At 36.2% G+C, this 17,739-nt stretch overlaps 1 protein-coding gene across 1 annotated transcript in view; it reads left to right on the top strand.

The window, feature by feature from the left end:
• Positions 1–16,917, top strand: part of TRPC6 (transient receptor potential cation channel subfamily C member 6) — a 75,661-nt gene extending 58,744 nt beyond the window's left edge. Inside the window, exons 6-12 of the mRNA XM_056482221.1 lie at positions 612–839; positions 2,547–2,811; positions 3,604–3,799; positions 5,010–5,213; positions 11,064–11,147; positions 13,202–13,277; positions 14,078–16,917. Of these exons, the coding sequence (XP_056338196.1) occupies positions 612–839; positions 2,547–2,811; positions 3,604–3,799; positions 5,010–5,213; positions 11,064–11,147; positions 13,202–13,277; positions 14,078–14,229 (1,205 nt within the window). The 3' untranslated portion in view covers positions 14,230–16,917. The remainder of the gene's footprint in view (positions 1–611; positions 840–2,546; positions 2,812–3,603; positions 3,800–5,009; positions 5,214–11,063; positions 11,148–13,201; positions 13,278–14,077) is intronic.
• Positions 16,918–17,739: the final 822 nt, after the last annotated feature.

The following is a 17,739-nucleotide window of genomic DNA, read 5'->3' as shown; positions in this document are numbered from 1 at the left end:
AGAATTGTACTTCATAATTATATATTTTTTACCTTGAAAAGAAAAAAGGATTTTCACGATTGAAAAAGCTGAGATAAGCTGATATTGTACTTTCATTTTATTACTAAGGGGCAGTAATTAGGAATCCAACAGATACCTTTGTACTATTGAAGAAGCATTAGGTCTGAATGTTATTTTCATGATGATTTGTCGCATATATTTTCAATTTCAGTAAGAGAGACTGTACCCAGCGTAATGGCAAATAAGAAATTGTGAGTTCTGCTTTAGCTCTACCACCACTATATGTTCATGCCAAAGCATTTCTGCTCTTCTCATTTCTTTGTGTCTGTAACAGATGGTTATACTCATATCCCATTCCTCTCTTGGAAAGATTTTGTAGTTTTACAGGAAGAAGCAGTCTGAAAGATTGTTATTATTACTCAGATGAGAAAGAAGTCTCGGAATGTATATGAATTTGCAAGTCCAAGAATTTCATTTTGCGTACGAATTGCCACTGATGAAAATAGTTTTGAGTTTGACTGCAACCAAGAGCATGTCCTATATATAATAAATATATAAAACAAGCATGAAGAATAAAAAACATGCTGTTTTCTCTGTTCTATCTTATACAGGCATGATATGGTCTGAATGTAAAGAAATTTGGTCTCAAGGTCCAAAGGAATACCTGTTTGAGTTATGGAATATGCTTGATTTTGGTATGTTAGCAATTTTTGCAGCATCATTTATAGCAAGGTTTATGGCATTTTGGCATGCATCCAGAGCCCAGAACATCGTTGATGCAAATATGAAAGATCTGACAAGTCCAACACTGGAGCCCAACATAAAATACTACACCTTGGGTGAGTTGATTACACACTTCTTGGGCCAAAACATAATAACAAAGCATTAATAACACCATAGTTTCACAATGTAGTACTGAAGAAATTCCCACTCCTTCTCTTTGTTATCCCTGTTGCAAGTTGAACGTGAGGCAGCCAGGAGAGCCAACCCTGTCCTGGCACATCAGGCACAGCATGGCCAGCTGGGCAAGGCAGGGGATTGTCCTGCTCTGCTCTGAGCTGGGGCAGCCTCATCTGGAGAGCTGGGGACAGCTCTGGGTGCCACAGTATAAAAGAGACATTAAACTATTGGAGAGTGTCCAATGGAGTGATGTGAGGATGGTGAAGGGCTCTGAGGGGAAGTCATATGAGAAAGAGCTGTGGTCACTTGGTGTGTGGAGAGGAGAAGACTGAGAGGAGACCCCACTGCAGTCTGCAGCTTCCATGTGAGAGGAAGAGGAGGAGCAGGCACTGATCTCTGCTCTGTGGTGACAGTGACAAGACATGAGGAAATGACCTGAAGCTGTGTCAGGGAGGTTTAGGTTGGTTATTGGGAAAAGGTTCTTCACTCAGAGGGTGTTTGGGCACTGGAACAGCTCCCCAGGGAAGTGGTCACAGCACCAGCCTGGAAGAATTCAGAAAACATTTGGACAATGTTCTCTGGCACCTGAAGTGACTCCTGGGAATGGTGGTGTGCAGGGCCAGGAGCTGAACTTGATCCTCATGGATCCCTTCCAACTCTGCTTATTCTATGATTCTGCTATTGGATCATAGTTCTCCTGGCTGTGTTTGTACATCCTTTTGTAGACAGTTCTAGACAGCACTGAAATGATCTAACATCAAAATAAAGTCACTGACACCCACCTGCTTTCCAGATAATTTTAATATGTTCAATTACACAATACCATCTTGAAAACCAGTCTGTGGTGGTGCAACTGTGAATGGAATGTGCTTTAATGCAGGGTCAGAGCTGAGAAATGAGATGCAGGAGGTTCTTAAACCTGCTTTGCCAGCAAAGCCAATATATCTTTTATATATTTTTGCTCAGAGACTTTATTATATTACTTTAATATTTCTCAATCTACTCGCTTTAGCAGTAAGAGATAAAAATGTTCATAAACTTTCATGGCATATTTGGGAATTCCTAGAAGGTATTTTGCCCAAATGAGAAAAAAAAGAAGCACTGTTGACTTGTGTTCACTCTCAAGACCACCACATCACTCTTACCATTATTAGATATTTTTCTCTAGATACTGAATTACATCAGTTTCTATCTCTATTCTGTGCTTCAGGTACTATTTCTGATAAGGTTGCATTTCTGTATTATCCAGACTGTAGAAAAGCAGAGCAGATAAAAAATATATATATTCTGAAATACATTAAATTGTAGTTTTATAAATTTCACTGGAAATCTATAAATTTCACGTAAGTCCTAAAAGCAGCTAGTTAGGGCATTTTTTCAGCATGCACATACACTGAAGTCTGCTTGGAGACCCTCTGTGTATGGATAATGTTAACAGTGAATATTTAATGCCAGGTTTTCTTATGGGCTAGCAAACATAACTTGGTGGACAGCAGGTTGAGCATGAGCCAGCAATGGGCCTGTGCAGCAAAGGCCAGTGGTATCCTGGGCTGCATTAGCAGAGCACTGGCAGCAGGTAGTCCAAAAAGACCTTCCATGGATAAGCACATGTTATAATGACAGGAATTCTCATCTTTTGTTTCCAGCCAGAATAAACTGGGATCCCTCTGATCCTCAGATCATTTCTGAAGGGCTGTATGCAATTGCAGTGGTGCTAAGTTTCTCACGGATAGCCTACATCTTACCAGCTAATGAAAGCTTTGGACCACTGCAGATATCACTTGGGAGAACCGTGAAAGACATCTTCAAGTTCATGGTGATATTTATCATGGTCTTTGTGGCTTTCATGATAGGCATGTTTAATCTCTATTCCTACTATCTGGGGGCAAAACAGAATGAAGCCTTCACAACGTAAGTACAACTGATTAAACTGTTACCTTTATGTTCTTAACAAGAACTCAGTAAAATACTAAATGTTCTTTGCAATGCTACTATATTTTTGGATGTGGAGAACTGAGATCTCTTTATGAAAGCAAGAGAAAATAAGTCTTCAGACAGATGGAGTTAGATAGGAAAAAGTACCTCAGAGATTTGGACTTATGTTTATTTATGAACTGATTAGGAGAAAATACATGTATTTAAATTAACTAACCTGAAAAAACATCACTATACCCCCACCATGGCTATACCCTGGAACTGTGGAATAGTAAAAGCTCAAAAGATTGTGGTCCATAAGACTAATTTTTTTGAAAATTGGCAATTTGCCATCAGATATTCTGTCTTTGTCATAGTTTCAGAATGTTTGTCATATTAATGGTGAAGTAATTCCCAGTAAGTGAACTAATGGTGCAGGTTAATTAAATTTTTTTATTTACTTTCATATTAACAGCTAGCTTGTAGTATTAAATAGTTAACAAGTGAATTGTTGTACTGTTCTTTTGAGGATGGATATATGATTCCTAAAACCATCTGATATGAATCAGATGGCTTTATTGTCATTCATAAGTATTAGGAATCACATGTTATGAAACAGCCTGTACCCATGAAATTAGACAGTCTACTTTTATGCACTGAGATGGAGTTCAACATTATGATAATGGAAAAATTTGTACACTGTATAAAAATGATAACTGGCATTTTCTACAATAAGAAGATACAGCTTTTCTTCGATAACATATGCATGTGTCCAATTTCTCCTTTTAGTGTTGAAGAAAGTTTCAAAACATTGTTCTGGGCTATATTTGGACTCTCAGAAGTTAAATCAGTTGTTATCAATTATAAACACAAATTTATTGAAAATATTGGTTATGTTCTTTATGGAGTCTATAATGTTACCATGGTCATCGTGTTGCTGAACATGCTTATCGCAATGATCAACAGTTCATTCCAGGAAATTGAGGTAAAAAGTCAATTTGTGATGAACTATCACCCTATTTACTGTTACAACTAATTGTCTTAGGCTCCTGGAAAATTTTCTTGTTGACATCTGATTTAAGACAAGTACCACATAAGCTTTTGGAATATTTGAGAAGAAAATGTTTTTTCCACTGTTCATTTTTATTGTAAAATATCTGGCAATTATTGTCTGCATGTGCTTGCAATAGTAAGAACCAGACAGGAAGAAACCACTGCTGATCTGTGTTATGTTCCTGAAGAGTACAGGCTACATGGTGTGACTTTGTGAATCTTCCATTTGCCTCATTTGTAATTACTTGGGAAGTGTCCTTCCTGCAAGGATGTTCTCTTTCCTGTGCCTCAGCATTGCAGGCACGTCTCCAACATGCCATGTTCTTCTTTCATTGAAACAAGTGTTGCTCTAGATTTCTGCATGACCTTTTGCATTCCATGGAAAACAGAGGGCTAAATCATTATCATTTAGGAAAAAAGTAAGCAGATCTCCAGGAACTGGGCCATGCCAGACTTTCCTGGGGAATGCTCTTGCCAAAGCAGCAAACTCAGGTTTGGTCCCACATTCTGAGCTCTGACTGGGGGCCATACATTGTCTAGGGACATTCACATTTATCTGAATCAGGAGGCCACAGGGCAAATCTATCAGGTTTGGAGCATTAAAAATACAGTGACTGGACAAAACAGCTTCTTAAAACAGGTACAGCCATATTGAGTCATGACCTCAAGCAGATGTCAGTCCTTTCTGCAGAAAACCCTCTTAAACTTTACAAGAGAGAAATAAAGTGAGTGTTTTGGGGATCATAAATGATAAACATAAACCATGGTGATGATAGTATATCTGGTTTAATGATATATTCCAGCAAATAAGAAGAATCACCTCATCTTTTTCAACTTTATGTTTAAAGTAATAGGGGTCTATAGACTAGTAATAGAGTCTGTCATTGGGATCCTGTATTTCATATTATTAGCACTGACTCTGGAATAAACTATGTTTAAATGAAATCCATTCTGTACTTCTGCAATTGCATTATTTTAAATGGATTAATAAGAACAATTCCATCCATTGAAATTTTGGTTTCATGGATCTTGATCTTACTTTAGTCAATTACACTTAAAACACACATAAAGTTTAGCTAGAGCATCTTCAATAGTCGAAGTGGTATTAACAGTGTCTTAACTGCTGTGTTTCTGTTTTACAGGATGATGCTGATGTAGAATGGAAATTTGCAAGGGCTAAACTTTGGTTTTCTTACTTTGAAGAAGGGAGAACTCTTCCAGTACCCTTCAACTTAGTGCCAAGCCCAAAATCTTTGTTGTATCTCCTAATCAGAATCAAAAAATGCATTTCTAAACCATTTTTGTGCCAAAAGAAAAGCTTTCAGGAAGATGCAGAGATGAACAAGGTAATTTTATTTTGTATATACTGACTGCTAATTTTAGAAGGTAAAGCCAATTTTAAGTTCATTTTTATTATTGCTCTGCTTTATTCATGAATTTCTCAACATACTTAATTCATACTGAAGTCAGTCACTAATGTGGGAGAATAGAATAGAATAGAATAGAATAGAATAGAATAGAATAGAATAGAATAGAATAGAATAGAATAGAATAGAATAGAATAGAATATTTAAAATCCTGCTAAAGTTTAGGTCCAATGACATCTTCTGCTTTCCCCTTATCTACAAGTCATTTTATCTCAGAATGCCATCTAGATGGTCAGACAGATTTTACTTTTCATAAATACACACCTGCTTTTTCCAGTCACCATCTGTTCTTGCATGTGCTCCAAGAAGTTTCATTTTTATTTCCATTACTTTGCCCGCTACTGAAAGGAGGTTGAGTGCCCAGGTTTGCTTGAAATATAATTTTGACCTTTTTTGGAGATGGATCTGACATTTGCCTTTCTCCAGCTTTTGGGGACCTCTCCCAATACCTGTGGTCTTTCAGAGATGATGGCATATTTGCAAGGGGTGCATCTGCTCTCTCAGATGTAGCTACCTGTGGATGTAGCACTCTGGACTTGCCTGGATCAAGTTCTTCCTGTCTCCTCAAATTCCTACACTAAGCACAGAGGCCTGAGAGATTGATGAAGCCTGAGGCAAAAAAGGCATCAAGTCCCTCATTCTTACCTTCATCCAACTCCCACTTAAATCCCTTTCCCCACTGAGCAATAGGCTTGCATTTTCCTTGTTCTGCTTTATATTGCTGTTGTAGCAATAGTTCTTACTGCCCTTGCAAATGTCAGCTTGAGGCAAGCTTTGTCTTTCCTAATTCCACCCTCACATGCCTGGGCAGTTTTTAAAGTTCCCCCTTGGTACATGTCTCTTCTTCCACTGAAAATGGTCTTTGTTTTTTTGTAAAATATTTTGTTACCTGTTTTACTTACACAGCTTCAGTAAAAAGCACTTGAGTTGATTCATTGGACTTGCTTAAAGAGTTTGTAGTCGGTGTATTTTTCTTGCACTGTTTTGGTATAAATCAAATCAATTGCTTTAGAAGAACATGGAATGTTAGGTGGAATTGGAAATGTAAAGGCTGGCACTATTCTAGCAGTATTGTAATGTGTTATGGATGAAGAGTTGTGCAAGGCAGCTGATCAGATGTAGGGAGTAGAAAGGTGAGCATATGCTAACATACAAAAAACAAAGAAGGTTAGAATTTGTCATGGTGACAAAACAAAATTTTCTTCAATGGTAATTTAAGTGTGGAGGGATATTTGTTAAAATGAGCTGTGGTCTGAGCAGAGGCCTGTTGAAGGTTAGTAGTTCTTAAGTCTGTCAGGAGCCATTAGTCATTACACTGGGGACCAGTAAGGAATTTGTGTGCACCTGTCAGCTCTCTGTCACTAATGTGACCAGCACATATTTCACATTTATAGCAAAAGAGACAAAATACTCACAATCCTAGAATGAAAAAAATGGAGTTTTAGAGAAAAATCCTGTGCATCTGGGTAAGTTTATACAGTTTATGAAAACAAATACAGGTATTACAAACACTGTCACCAAAGTCAAAATTGTTATTAATTTCAAATGTCCCATCTCTATTACCAGTAGTTTTTCTAGTGTTTTACAGATCTCATTTCATTTTATTTAGGAAATTTAATCCTAATTTATTTAAGACCTGACAGAAATGACACTGCATTTTTAATGAATCTGACATTTGCAAAACTTTTCATCAAGCAGCCTGATGCAACCTGATTTTAAAACCTCTGTGAGTGATAAAGTCATCACTAAAATATTGTGCATTTGAGGAGATGCATATAAACTTAAAATTGAGTGGTGATGGAAAACAACAAATGTATTTTTTTCTAATTCACTCACTTTGAATTTGAAAAGCACATAAGCTTGTTTTAATAACTTTTTAGCATGAAATTTATGTTCCCATAAAACAGGTACTCTTGTAAATCTCATTTATACAGTCTAAGGAAAGAAGATGTATTTTTATCATTCGATTCAAACCTAATGATTCATGTTTTCTAGCATGAATGTTTCTCAGAAGGGTGCAAATGCGTGTTTCTAGAAGGGTGCAAAGTCTGATAATTACCAGTTCTACGTGAAATAGTCACAGGTTTGTCAGCTTTTACAGCAGTCCCTCTAAAAGAGAGCTGTAGGGATGCAAACATTGTTTATCAGATTTTTTCCTAACCCTGACTTAATTTTAAGTCTTCAAATATTAATGCTTTACACTCAGTGCAGATTTTAGTATAACTAATCTTGAATGAAATGTGCTTACTCCCCAGCCAAAGCAGCTATAAAACTGCATATCAAATTAAAAAAACCCAAACTTTTATGTTGAAAAACATAAAGCATCTGAGTTGTATTCATTAATGTCTAAGGTTTTGCAGCAGATACTGGCAGATGATTAATTGCATTTTTACTTACATATTGGGCTACCACATTCTGTGGAGCTGACATCTGAATCTATGGGATGTTCCCTTGCTGTGCACTTCCAAGAAGTAGCTAAAGTGGTTTTGTGTTGCCTTTTGATCCACTGTTGATGATTCATTACTGTTGAGGCTGTCATGGCCTCTTCTCAAAGGCACTCTCAGGGCTTTTGGGATTTGACTTTTGATTCATTTAGTGCTTGAGTAGGTTGATGCTGCTGTGACTGCTGAGCAAGGAGCAGTGCAGGGAGCTGCTATAAACAAAATGAGCTGTGGAAAGATAAGGAAAGATTTGGCAAGACCAGACCCAAGACCTGATGGCTGTGTTTGTGCTAGTGAAATGTGGGTACCTTATCTGGGCATTGAAGCCAATTCAGGAATGGCTTGCCCCTATTCAGGTAGTTTTCCTCACAAAGTAGGAAACCTCTTGTCCCCAAAACATTCCAGTTGCCAGACTGTGCCTAGGAAGATAGGAGGTTGTTCTGGTGCAAGTCCTATCTGGGAGGACAGTAAAAGTTTTCTGATGGAAGATACTGCATTGCAGTGCCCAAAAATGTTAACACAAAATTGTGTTTACTGATTCAGGCCCAGCCTGTGGGTTGTTCTGCTGCAGAGCCTGCACCTTCTCAGTGCAAAGGCAGAGCAGCTTAGAGTGAGTGTGAAGACAAGCACTAGGATGAGAAGGAAGGAAATTCTACTCCTAAATCCACCTCTGCCCTGATTATTCCTAGCAGAAAATGAAGCCAGATGCTGTCAGTGCTGAACAGCAAGTAATTTGCATAGCTGTGTTCAAAGTGTAGTACACCACAAATTAATTTTCTGAGACATATCTAAATACAGTACTAAAGACTGTGAAGATGCTTTCTTTCAGGCTGTTGATTAAAATCTATAGATTTCTTGTTTCAGGCTAGAATTCGCATTTTAAACATCAAGTGAGTGAGAAACAAACCAATAAACGGGAGAAAAAAAATTAAGAAAAAGGATTTTAAAAATACCCTTACTTCAACTTTTACTCTATATTTAAAAATTGCCTCAGGATTGAGAAAGTTTATTGCTCAAGTGTCACAGAACTTGTTCATCTTCCTAAGCTAAAAATCAGCAGTGAGAGGTAATATATTTAAATTTCATACTTTAAACATGCCCCTTCAGAAAAAAAGTAAGGGACAACTATTGAGGTAGCTTTAAGACCTTAGTCAAACAAGAAAAGTATAAGTATGTTAACTTTAATTTCCTAGTGTAAACAATGTTTCTGAAATTTTTACAAGTGATGTCTGGTTATAGGAGCACAAACTGAGCCTCTTACTGGGAACCCTCCCTTATGATCCAAGAATGTACAATTCTTTTGGAATTTCAAATTGACATTAATAAAGTGCTAAACAAAACAGCTACAATAATTTCATTCCTATTCTGATTGCACTGAATTTTAAGTAGTACAAGAGAATAACGAAATGAGAGGCAAGTTTAAAGATGAAGGTGTTTACAAAGAGCAGTGATCCATATATCCTGCATTTCATATTTCACACAACACTCTAGGAGAAGAGTTATATTTGTTGGGATTTATATAGTTTTATTTAATTTATGTAATTTCCCCTCTAGTTACTAATGTTCAATCAATGCTAACTTAAAAATATGAATTCTAGGTCAGTCATCAATGTGACAGGCTGAGTGTACTCTAGTAGTACTTTTGGAGAAAGAGAGCTTAAAGAGATTTTAAGAAGTTATTAGATGTTATAATGAAATCTTGTCAGTCTCTGCCACCAAGTGGTCATTCAGCAATTTACAGTGGATCTTGTGTCCTGTTACTGGTACACATGAGAAGATCTCACATATTTCTGATTTACCTGCCAACTTTCAAAGTACACTCTGTAGCTAATTAAAAGTACATTATTATCTTAAAAAATGTGCTGGAGGGTGAAGGTTAAGATAAAAGCATTACAGTGAGCTCGGTTTTACAAGTTTGCAGTGACTCATCTCACCACTTATTACCAATTTTGCTATTTTCAAGTGAAAATCAAATTATAATTAAGCAATGGATTAACTTTTGAAGTGAATCAATGTAATATAATTTTGAAACTGGTAACCAGCATGACACAGTGCTTTTAAAATATGTTATAAAATACATAATAAATACCCAAGGCAACTTCCCTCTGCTGGTGCAGAGAAAGCATGGTCTTATTCTACTATATTATTTCCAAAAGTGGCACATGAGAAATCCAGGAGCTGAAACAGCAGGAAGATTGTTTTCCTCTTTTAACCCAGTATTATATATGAAGCCCAAGAGAGAGTGTAATAAGTTCTAAAATCCTGAAAAGCATTGTGATTACATAGTGATTGCGTAGACTCACTAGCCATTATTTTTATTATAAATAAGATACCTAGTTTAAGTTAAAACATTTTGATAAGAATATGGTTTCTAATATATATTCAAAGTATCTGAAATAGTTTTATTCAAGCATGAATAAGTAGTAACTTGCATTTATTTATACATTGTTCATTTCCATCCACAGGTAGATATATAAGTGAAATATTAATTGTTTGATATGTTTTACATTATTATCTTTTATCATTACTTTTGCTTAGTCAAATAAATAATTTTTTTTAAATTATGGGCAAATATATTTGTGAATCTTTCTAAAGAATGAAAAAAATTCCCAAATTCAGTGTACACTTTATATTAATTGCTAATGAATATATTTTATCAGTAGATGTAATCCATTTTTGTATCAAAATACAAGCGTGATCTACTAGAAAGTGCCATTGGACTCCCTTCCAACACAAACCATTCTGTGATTCCATGGAATGCTAAACAAAATCTAGTAGTATTTAAAATATTCCCAGTGTACAGCTGCCTAAGCATAGAATTATGCCCTATTTTTGTCCCCAACAAATTATATCCCAGCATATCCCACAGAGTATTTAACAGGCTTCAAAGTGCCCCAGTCTGCTTATCAGTAGATGCTTCATATATGAGGACACAACACAGAGAGGTTCAATGGAAGTACAAAATGATCCCACAGGATTTGAGACACTGCACTGATAGTCCATCCTTTGAAACAGTAAAAATTTTGTTAGACTATGTGTAATTTCAGGGAACTGAATTTTTACTGACAGTCCCACTTATCCCTCATCCAGATCCATCATGGTTTCTATTTCTTGCACTGCTACTTGTTGAACTGGCCTCGCTCTTTATTTAAAGTAATTCCATTTGTTTTTACAGTTTCTGTTCACTCTTACTGCAGCCCAGTCCTTCAGCTTAAGTCTCAGTTCACCATTTTGTGATGCCTTAAGTTTTCTGTCATAGGGTATATACAAGAGATATACATATTGATCTTCTATTTATTTTGTACTGTAAATTATGTTTCCATTTCAGCTTGGTCAAAGGAAGCAATCAAGTATAAGAAGCTCAGATGAAATCCACTTAAACAGTTTAAACAATCCTCCAAGACAATACCAGGTAAAAACCAGTTTATCTTTAAATAAAATCAAGAAGTAGTAGAACTGACAGACTGATGGCATGAGGACAGTTTTGAATTTATGCTATACAACATGAGTCAAGAATAAATCTACAGAACTTGGATATATCAGAAATAAATTAAATGGTTTAGGTATTTGCAGTACAATTTGAGGGTATTTTTCTCCTCTCTTTGTTTCTTTAATGGTACCCTTATAGTGCAACATATTAATGTGCTTTAGAAAAATTGTTTTAACTTTAGAGTTGAGTCCTCAACTGCACAATGTGAATTGAGAAAACGAAAAATAATCCCAAAATCTTCCCATTACATTTGCTGAAGCAGATCAGCTTATTGTGGCACACCTCTACATACAAATGCCTGAAGCACTGCAATATCTGTCAGCCTCTATCCTATCAATGCAGTCTGTTTTCCTTTGCCTCCTAAACAACTGCAGTGAGTCTGTGTGCAGTGAGTCTGTGTGCAGTTAAGTATAAAGAGACCCAGCACAATCCACATAAATCTCAGCTATTCTGGTCCAAAGATTGCTTTTTTCCTTCTTGTAATGCTACAAAGTGGGTGGAAAGGAAGAAGCAGGGGCTGCCTGGGCAATATAAAAAGGCAATCTGAATGAAAAAGGGTACAGAAAACAAGACAAAAAAAGAGATTTTCCCTTGGGCAGGCTGTCTCCACTCCACTTTTTTGTTACACAGTGTCTACAAGAGTCTGTTCCAAAAACTCCCTGACCTTTTCACAGCCAATTTCATTATGATGCAGGAATAGATACTAAGATTAAAAATCTACCCCATAAACATGTAGGGTGGCTTTGTATTTGAAACATTCTTGGATTATTATAATAAACAGTACAGCTGCTGACCTTGCAAGTGTGACTATAGTGATGGTCTGGGACCACTAATCTGGGATGACTCACCTCAAAACCAGCTCTGGTCAGCTCTATTATTGTGGAGACACAAGCAGACATATAAATATATGACTGTTTTATTTTTAAAATGGAAAAGAAAAAATATTGTATTGCCATGAATTGCACCCTATGAAAATATTAAACCCAAAGGCAGAAATAGATATACTAAAACATACTTAGATACCTTGTTCTTTTTTAAGTTATTTGAGCTAAAGGGAGAATCAGAGTCAGAATAATTTTTTTCCTGGAAAGGTAAAATTTACAATATATTTGTTGTCCTAGGTTCCCCTTATTATTAGCAGAGAGGTTGGTCATTCTCATGGCATGAGCTGTTTGATCAGTTTTAGCTGTGTCAGATGAACTGTGCTCTCAGGTTTGCTCATTTTATCCATAGAAGGAAATAAAGGTGACATATATGTATATTTACATTAGAAAGTATCTGTCTTTGGTTAGATGAGTCCCAGCTGAGATACTTAAATGACTTAGAATTTTGGATCCCATTTTCTCTAAGCAAGCCCTACCCTGGGAAAACATAATTTGGCAAATATATCAAAATAGGTTCAAATAAACTGACAACAAAAGGGTTTAGCAATTAGCACTGCTAGGCAGGGTCATTATCATCTTTGGGTAGCGATGAAGGCAATGAATTATAACATTCATAAGATTGTCTTTGGTTCTCTAGCTTTCAAGTATATCTATCTATCTATCTATCTATCTATCTATCTATCTATCTATCTATCTATCTATCTATCTATATGTATATGCAGAATTATGTAGATGAAAGCAGAGATTTCTACATTCAATTTCTTTAACCTGTCAACTAAGCACCACATGGTTGCTTACTCACTGTCCCTGCACTGCCCTTCCAGCTGCATGGGATGAGGAGGAGAATTGTAAAAGGCAAAACTTGTGAGTTGAGATAATAATACTTCACTAATTTAAATTTTAAAAAAATAGTAGTAGTGGTAGTTGTAGCAGTAGCAATGAAAAGAAGAGATAGAGGAGCAATGCTCACCCCTCAAGGCCAAAAGGCCAAGCCTCTGGCCCAGCTGAAACCAGGATAAGAGTTCTTTGAAATGTCATAACAAATAATGTCCAAATAAGAAAAGTCTTTTTTCCTTTCTTTCTTCTCTGCAGAAAATAATGAAGCGTCTTATAAAAAGATACGTGTTGAAAGCTCAGATAGATAAGGAAAGTGATGAAGTCAATGAAGGTGAGTATGTTAATGGATTGTATGTTTCATCAGAGAATCAAAACAAAATAAAGTGGTTACATATTTCCAAAATACTTAATCCATTTGACATGTTTACAAGTGCAAGAGATAAAATTAGCATGCAATTGAAGAGGAGATGGGATTTCTGTCTCTTCCTTCCCATCAGAAACTATCACTGATCTGACAAGCTTTAAAACATGTTGCTACATCTGGTAATAATAGAATCATAGAATAGTTTGGTTTGGAAGGGCCCTTAAGGATAATCTAGTTTTTTAAGGATGTGGTGGACTGGGCAGTGCTGGATTAATGACTGGATTCAGTGATCTTAGAGGTCTTTTCCAACCTAAATGATTCTGTGATCTCTTTTGCAGCAGAACAGCATCTTCCATTAAATAGATTATGTGAGTTTTATGAACTTCTGGTCTGTCACACTTTTGCATTCAGATTTGTATTATTCCTGAACTGCATCTTCATATTCCTATCCCCAAGGCACTATTCCACTGACATTAGCTCAGCTGGTCAGAGCATGGTGCTAATAACATCAAGATTTTGGGTTTAATCCCTGTGTGGGCCATTCACTTAAAAGCTGGACTCAGTGATCATTGTGGGTCCCTTCCAACTCAGACTATCCTATGATTCACCAACAGGCAGCAGAATATTTACTTCTTCTATTTCAACAAAGAAATATAGAAAAAACCCATGATAATTATAATACCATGATAATTATGAGATATTTGGATATGCTGGGGATTTTTTTCCTTTTGTTTCTTAATATTGTGATCTTTTAAAATCTGTTACAGGTGAATTGAAGGAAATTAAACAGGACATCTCAAGTCTCCGGTATGAACTTCTTGAGGAAAAATCTCAGAATTCTGAAGATCTGGCAGAACTCATAAGGAAACTTGGGGAAAAACTGTCACTTGACTCTAAGGAAGAAGAAAGCAAGAGATAACCAAAATAAGATACACAACAGAATGTTAACAGTTCACTTAAAGCCATATTTCTGTTTTCCTCAAGTCTAGCTCACATTTCTAAAAAAGATTCAGAAATTAAATCATTTAAATTCTTTATTGAAAAAACACAGTGGCAAATCTTCTCTGTCTGCAGTAGGGAGGCCAGACCACTTCAGTAAAGATATTTATTCTTTGCCTTCTGAAGAATAGATGATCTGAGAGAATTTAAATACTCAATTTACCTCTTTAGCATTCCAGTGGAATCTTGGTAAGTCCAGTCAAGAAACATTAAAAGCAGAGATCTAAACTTTTCCTATGTTAGCTGTTTATTTTTTGTGAATTTCCTTTTGTAAGTATTCTTACATATATTTTAGTGAAGCAAAAGAAAAAATCCAGGCTTTTTATATATACACATATCAAAAGCTATATAATTTTTCCAACATTCCCAACTAGCAAAAAAATTTACAAGAAAGCTAACTGCCTTCCTTTAAAAAGTGTAGGATATTTAAATAAACTTATGAGAGTTTCCATGTAGAGGTAGATACCAGTTCACTCAGAGCACTGTGTTGTACTTTTCCCGACTGATCCCTGTCAGCACTGGACTATCCTGCAAAGTACCTAGGTTCCAATGGGAGTTAGTGCATTAAGAAAGAGATATTTACCACCAAGTTTATTAAAAAGTTATTTCTGAGGCTGGGATGCTGGAAGAAAGCCTTCTTCAACCCAAAATAATTAACCCTTGATGTTCCAATCTGTTTCAGAATTCCCAAGTTCTCCAGCTTTTATGTCTTGAACTGAACCTCTCGAACTGCAGGTTAGGGGTTTGAATGTAACATTTTTATTTGAGGTGGAAGATAATAAAATGTTAGGTGCAAACTTCTCTTTGGATTCTGGGAATGTCATACATGGGCAACCATGTTTCTCTTTGTTAAACCTGTTTAAATGATGAAATTTTCTTCAGACATATAGTTAGCAAACAAAACAATCTTGGTGCAAAAAATCATGAAATCTCATATTCTGTGGATTTGCATCCCTCGTCCTTTTTTTTCCACTGGTGAAAGCTCAGCTCTTGTGCTGCATTCTTTGGGAGTCTTTTAATAAAGAATCTTCAGTCCATGTGGTAAGGAAAGCTCCAACACTTTCACCCTGCCCAAAGCAGTAGTTAAAAGTCTCTTTCTGTTAAACTGCAGGTGAAAATACCCCATGCTCTGCCTGGCTTTGTTGTGTAACAATGTCCATTACAGTCAGCTGGTTTCTGTCTTTCCAGATAGAAACAGCATAAATTCCATGTAATTTTCCCCTTAGTTAATACAGTAATTTGTGCTTCTGTCTTTGGACAGTCACTAATTCTGGAAGTGTTATAAACCTACATTACATTGGGCATCTCTGCTTCTCTTAAAGGTTTTTTTTTGAGATTAGTGAAAGGGCTGTGAAAAATTCTAAGATGACATCAACGTGTATAACACACCTGTAAAAGACTTGTATGAAACAAGACTTAAAAAGGCTTGTCATCAATTATGCTTTAAAAATGCTTTAAAATTAGTTTTTTGAAACTTATTTACTGTGGAATGTATTAGAATGTTTCTGCCTCTCCCTTTTAGGCTGGAGATTATTTTTAATGGGTCTGGATTAATTTCCAGCTGGATTTATTGATAGGTCTTTTTTAAAAATTGTTGATGGAATCACTGTGTATTTTCAGGGAAAAAAGAAACATATATTAGAATGGATTTTGAAATCACTTGGAGACAGGTGAAGGTAGGGGACTGAGGTCAGCCTGCCCCATGAGTGTTTGTCATGCTTTGGAAGAACTGCTTTTCACAAAAGTTTAGCCACAAATGGAGCATGGGGAACATTGTATGTCCTGTGGGCCTCTGAACTCAGGGCTTAGAATCTTCTAAGGCTGCTTCCTCTGAGGAGGAAGAAGGAAAATGAGGATTCAAAGGTGGTGGAGCACAGGCAATTGGTGTGACCTCAGGCTGGAAGGCAGTGTGACAGTAACTTCACTGCATTTTGGCTCCTGGATGGTTCCTGGACATCTCCCTTGGCCAGGACTGGCCTCTGCATTGGGATTCCACCTGAGAATTTTGGGCCTTTTTTTCTGAAACTGTGGGCAGTTCATTCAGCTACCCTGAATGGCTGTGTTCGAGGCCATGCTGCTGAAAGAACATCTTCCATCTGAGAGAAGCTCTTCAGAAAATCTCTTGGTCAGAATCTGAGCTAACAGGGACAGTCAATGCTCACTTTCAGTGAAGTCTTAATTTTTGGTCATTGTAATACACAGTTTGGATCTGCTGTAGTGCTTGTTGATGGTAAACCCTCACTCTCCATAAACCTGGTGAAAGGAAATACATATACACAGTTTGAGATCCAGGCACTTTTAAAGTGAAGATTTTTATTACAGAGGTAAAATGTACACTGTGAATTTGTTTAAACCCAAAATTTGATGTACCTTAAAACTATAAGAACATAATGTATATATTGTATTTCATGAAGAAAATGCATATGGATTTTTTTAATCATTGAAGATATTTTATATGTAGTTATTACTCATATAAACATGGAGCAATCTGTTAAATATATTTGAAGAGGTCTATTGCCAAATGTAGTGTGACAAGCAATGTAGTATTTAAAATGAGCACAATACCAAATATATTATCCTGATTAAAAAAAATTAAATTTACCAGACTAAAAATGCCTCTGTGATCCATTGTATGAACATCTTGATATTTCACTGGGAACCTTTGGCTATTCCTGCTTGGAAGATAGATATGGTGAAAAACTTCTATTTGCTAACAACACTAATATTAAAAAAAAACATTCAGAGAAGGAACAAGGATCATTTCACACTTAATTAGACTCAAGCCAAGTATTTTGTCTCCTGTGACTGTGTCTGATGCTAGATGTTTCAGAACATCTGCAGTAACAAATAATTTTCACCTTGCATAGTTTCCTTTTGGTTTCTAATAAAACAATAATTCAATGAGGAAGCATTCCCAGATTTTTTTGTGAATTATTAGGATAACAAGGTAGTCTGGCTACCTACTTGTTTCTTTAAACCTTATTAATTACTTGAGCTCAGCAATTCTGTTTCTGTATCAGCAGCTTCCACATTTAAACCAGACCTGCTATGAAGTATTGCCTTTATATATGTTTTTTTCCCCTGAGTGTTTCCTAAACTTGAATTATGAAATATGGTGAGTAGATTTCATCATCCCTTAGAGAATCTCCTTTCTGTTCACCCAAATGTATTTCACTAAAAGGTATGGAAGGACTTGAGAACTTCTGATAAGAGGACAATGAAGTAAGAAATCCCCAAATCCAAGGTTTTCTCACACTATTCTGGATGAAACAGAATCACATCTAAATATTGAGAAAAAGCTTTATACATCATGGAAATTTTGTTAAAGACCAATCATGCAATGCAAGCCCAAGGTACCCAAGATTTAAGGCGACAGATGCTGAGAAAAAGCTACAGGATTTCAAATGAAAATTCCAACATTCCAGGTAAA

Source organism: Oenanthe melanoleuca, chromosome 1 (assembly GCF_029582105.1).
Source record: "Oenanthe melanoleuca isolate GR-GAL-2019-014 chromosome 1, OMel1.0, whole genome shotgun sequence".
In the NCBI taxonomy this organism is placed as follows: domain Eukaryota; kingdom Metazoa; phylum Chordata; class Aves; order Passeriformes; family Muscicapidae; genus Oenanthe; species Oenanthe melanoleuca.
Note: the sequence above shows the minus strand (reverse complement) of the source record. Positions and strands in the feature narration are given on the sequence as shown.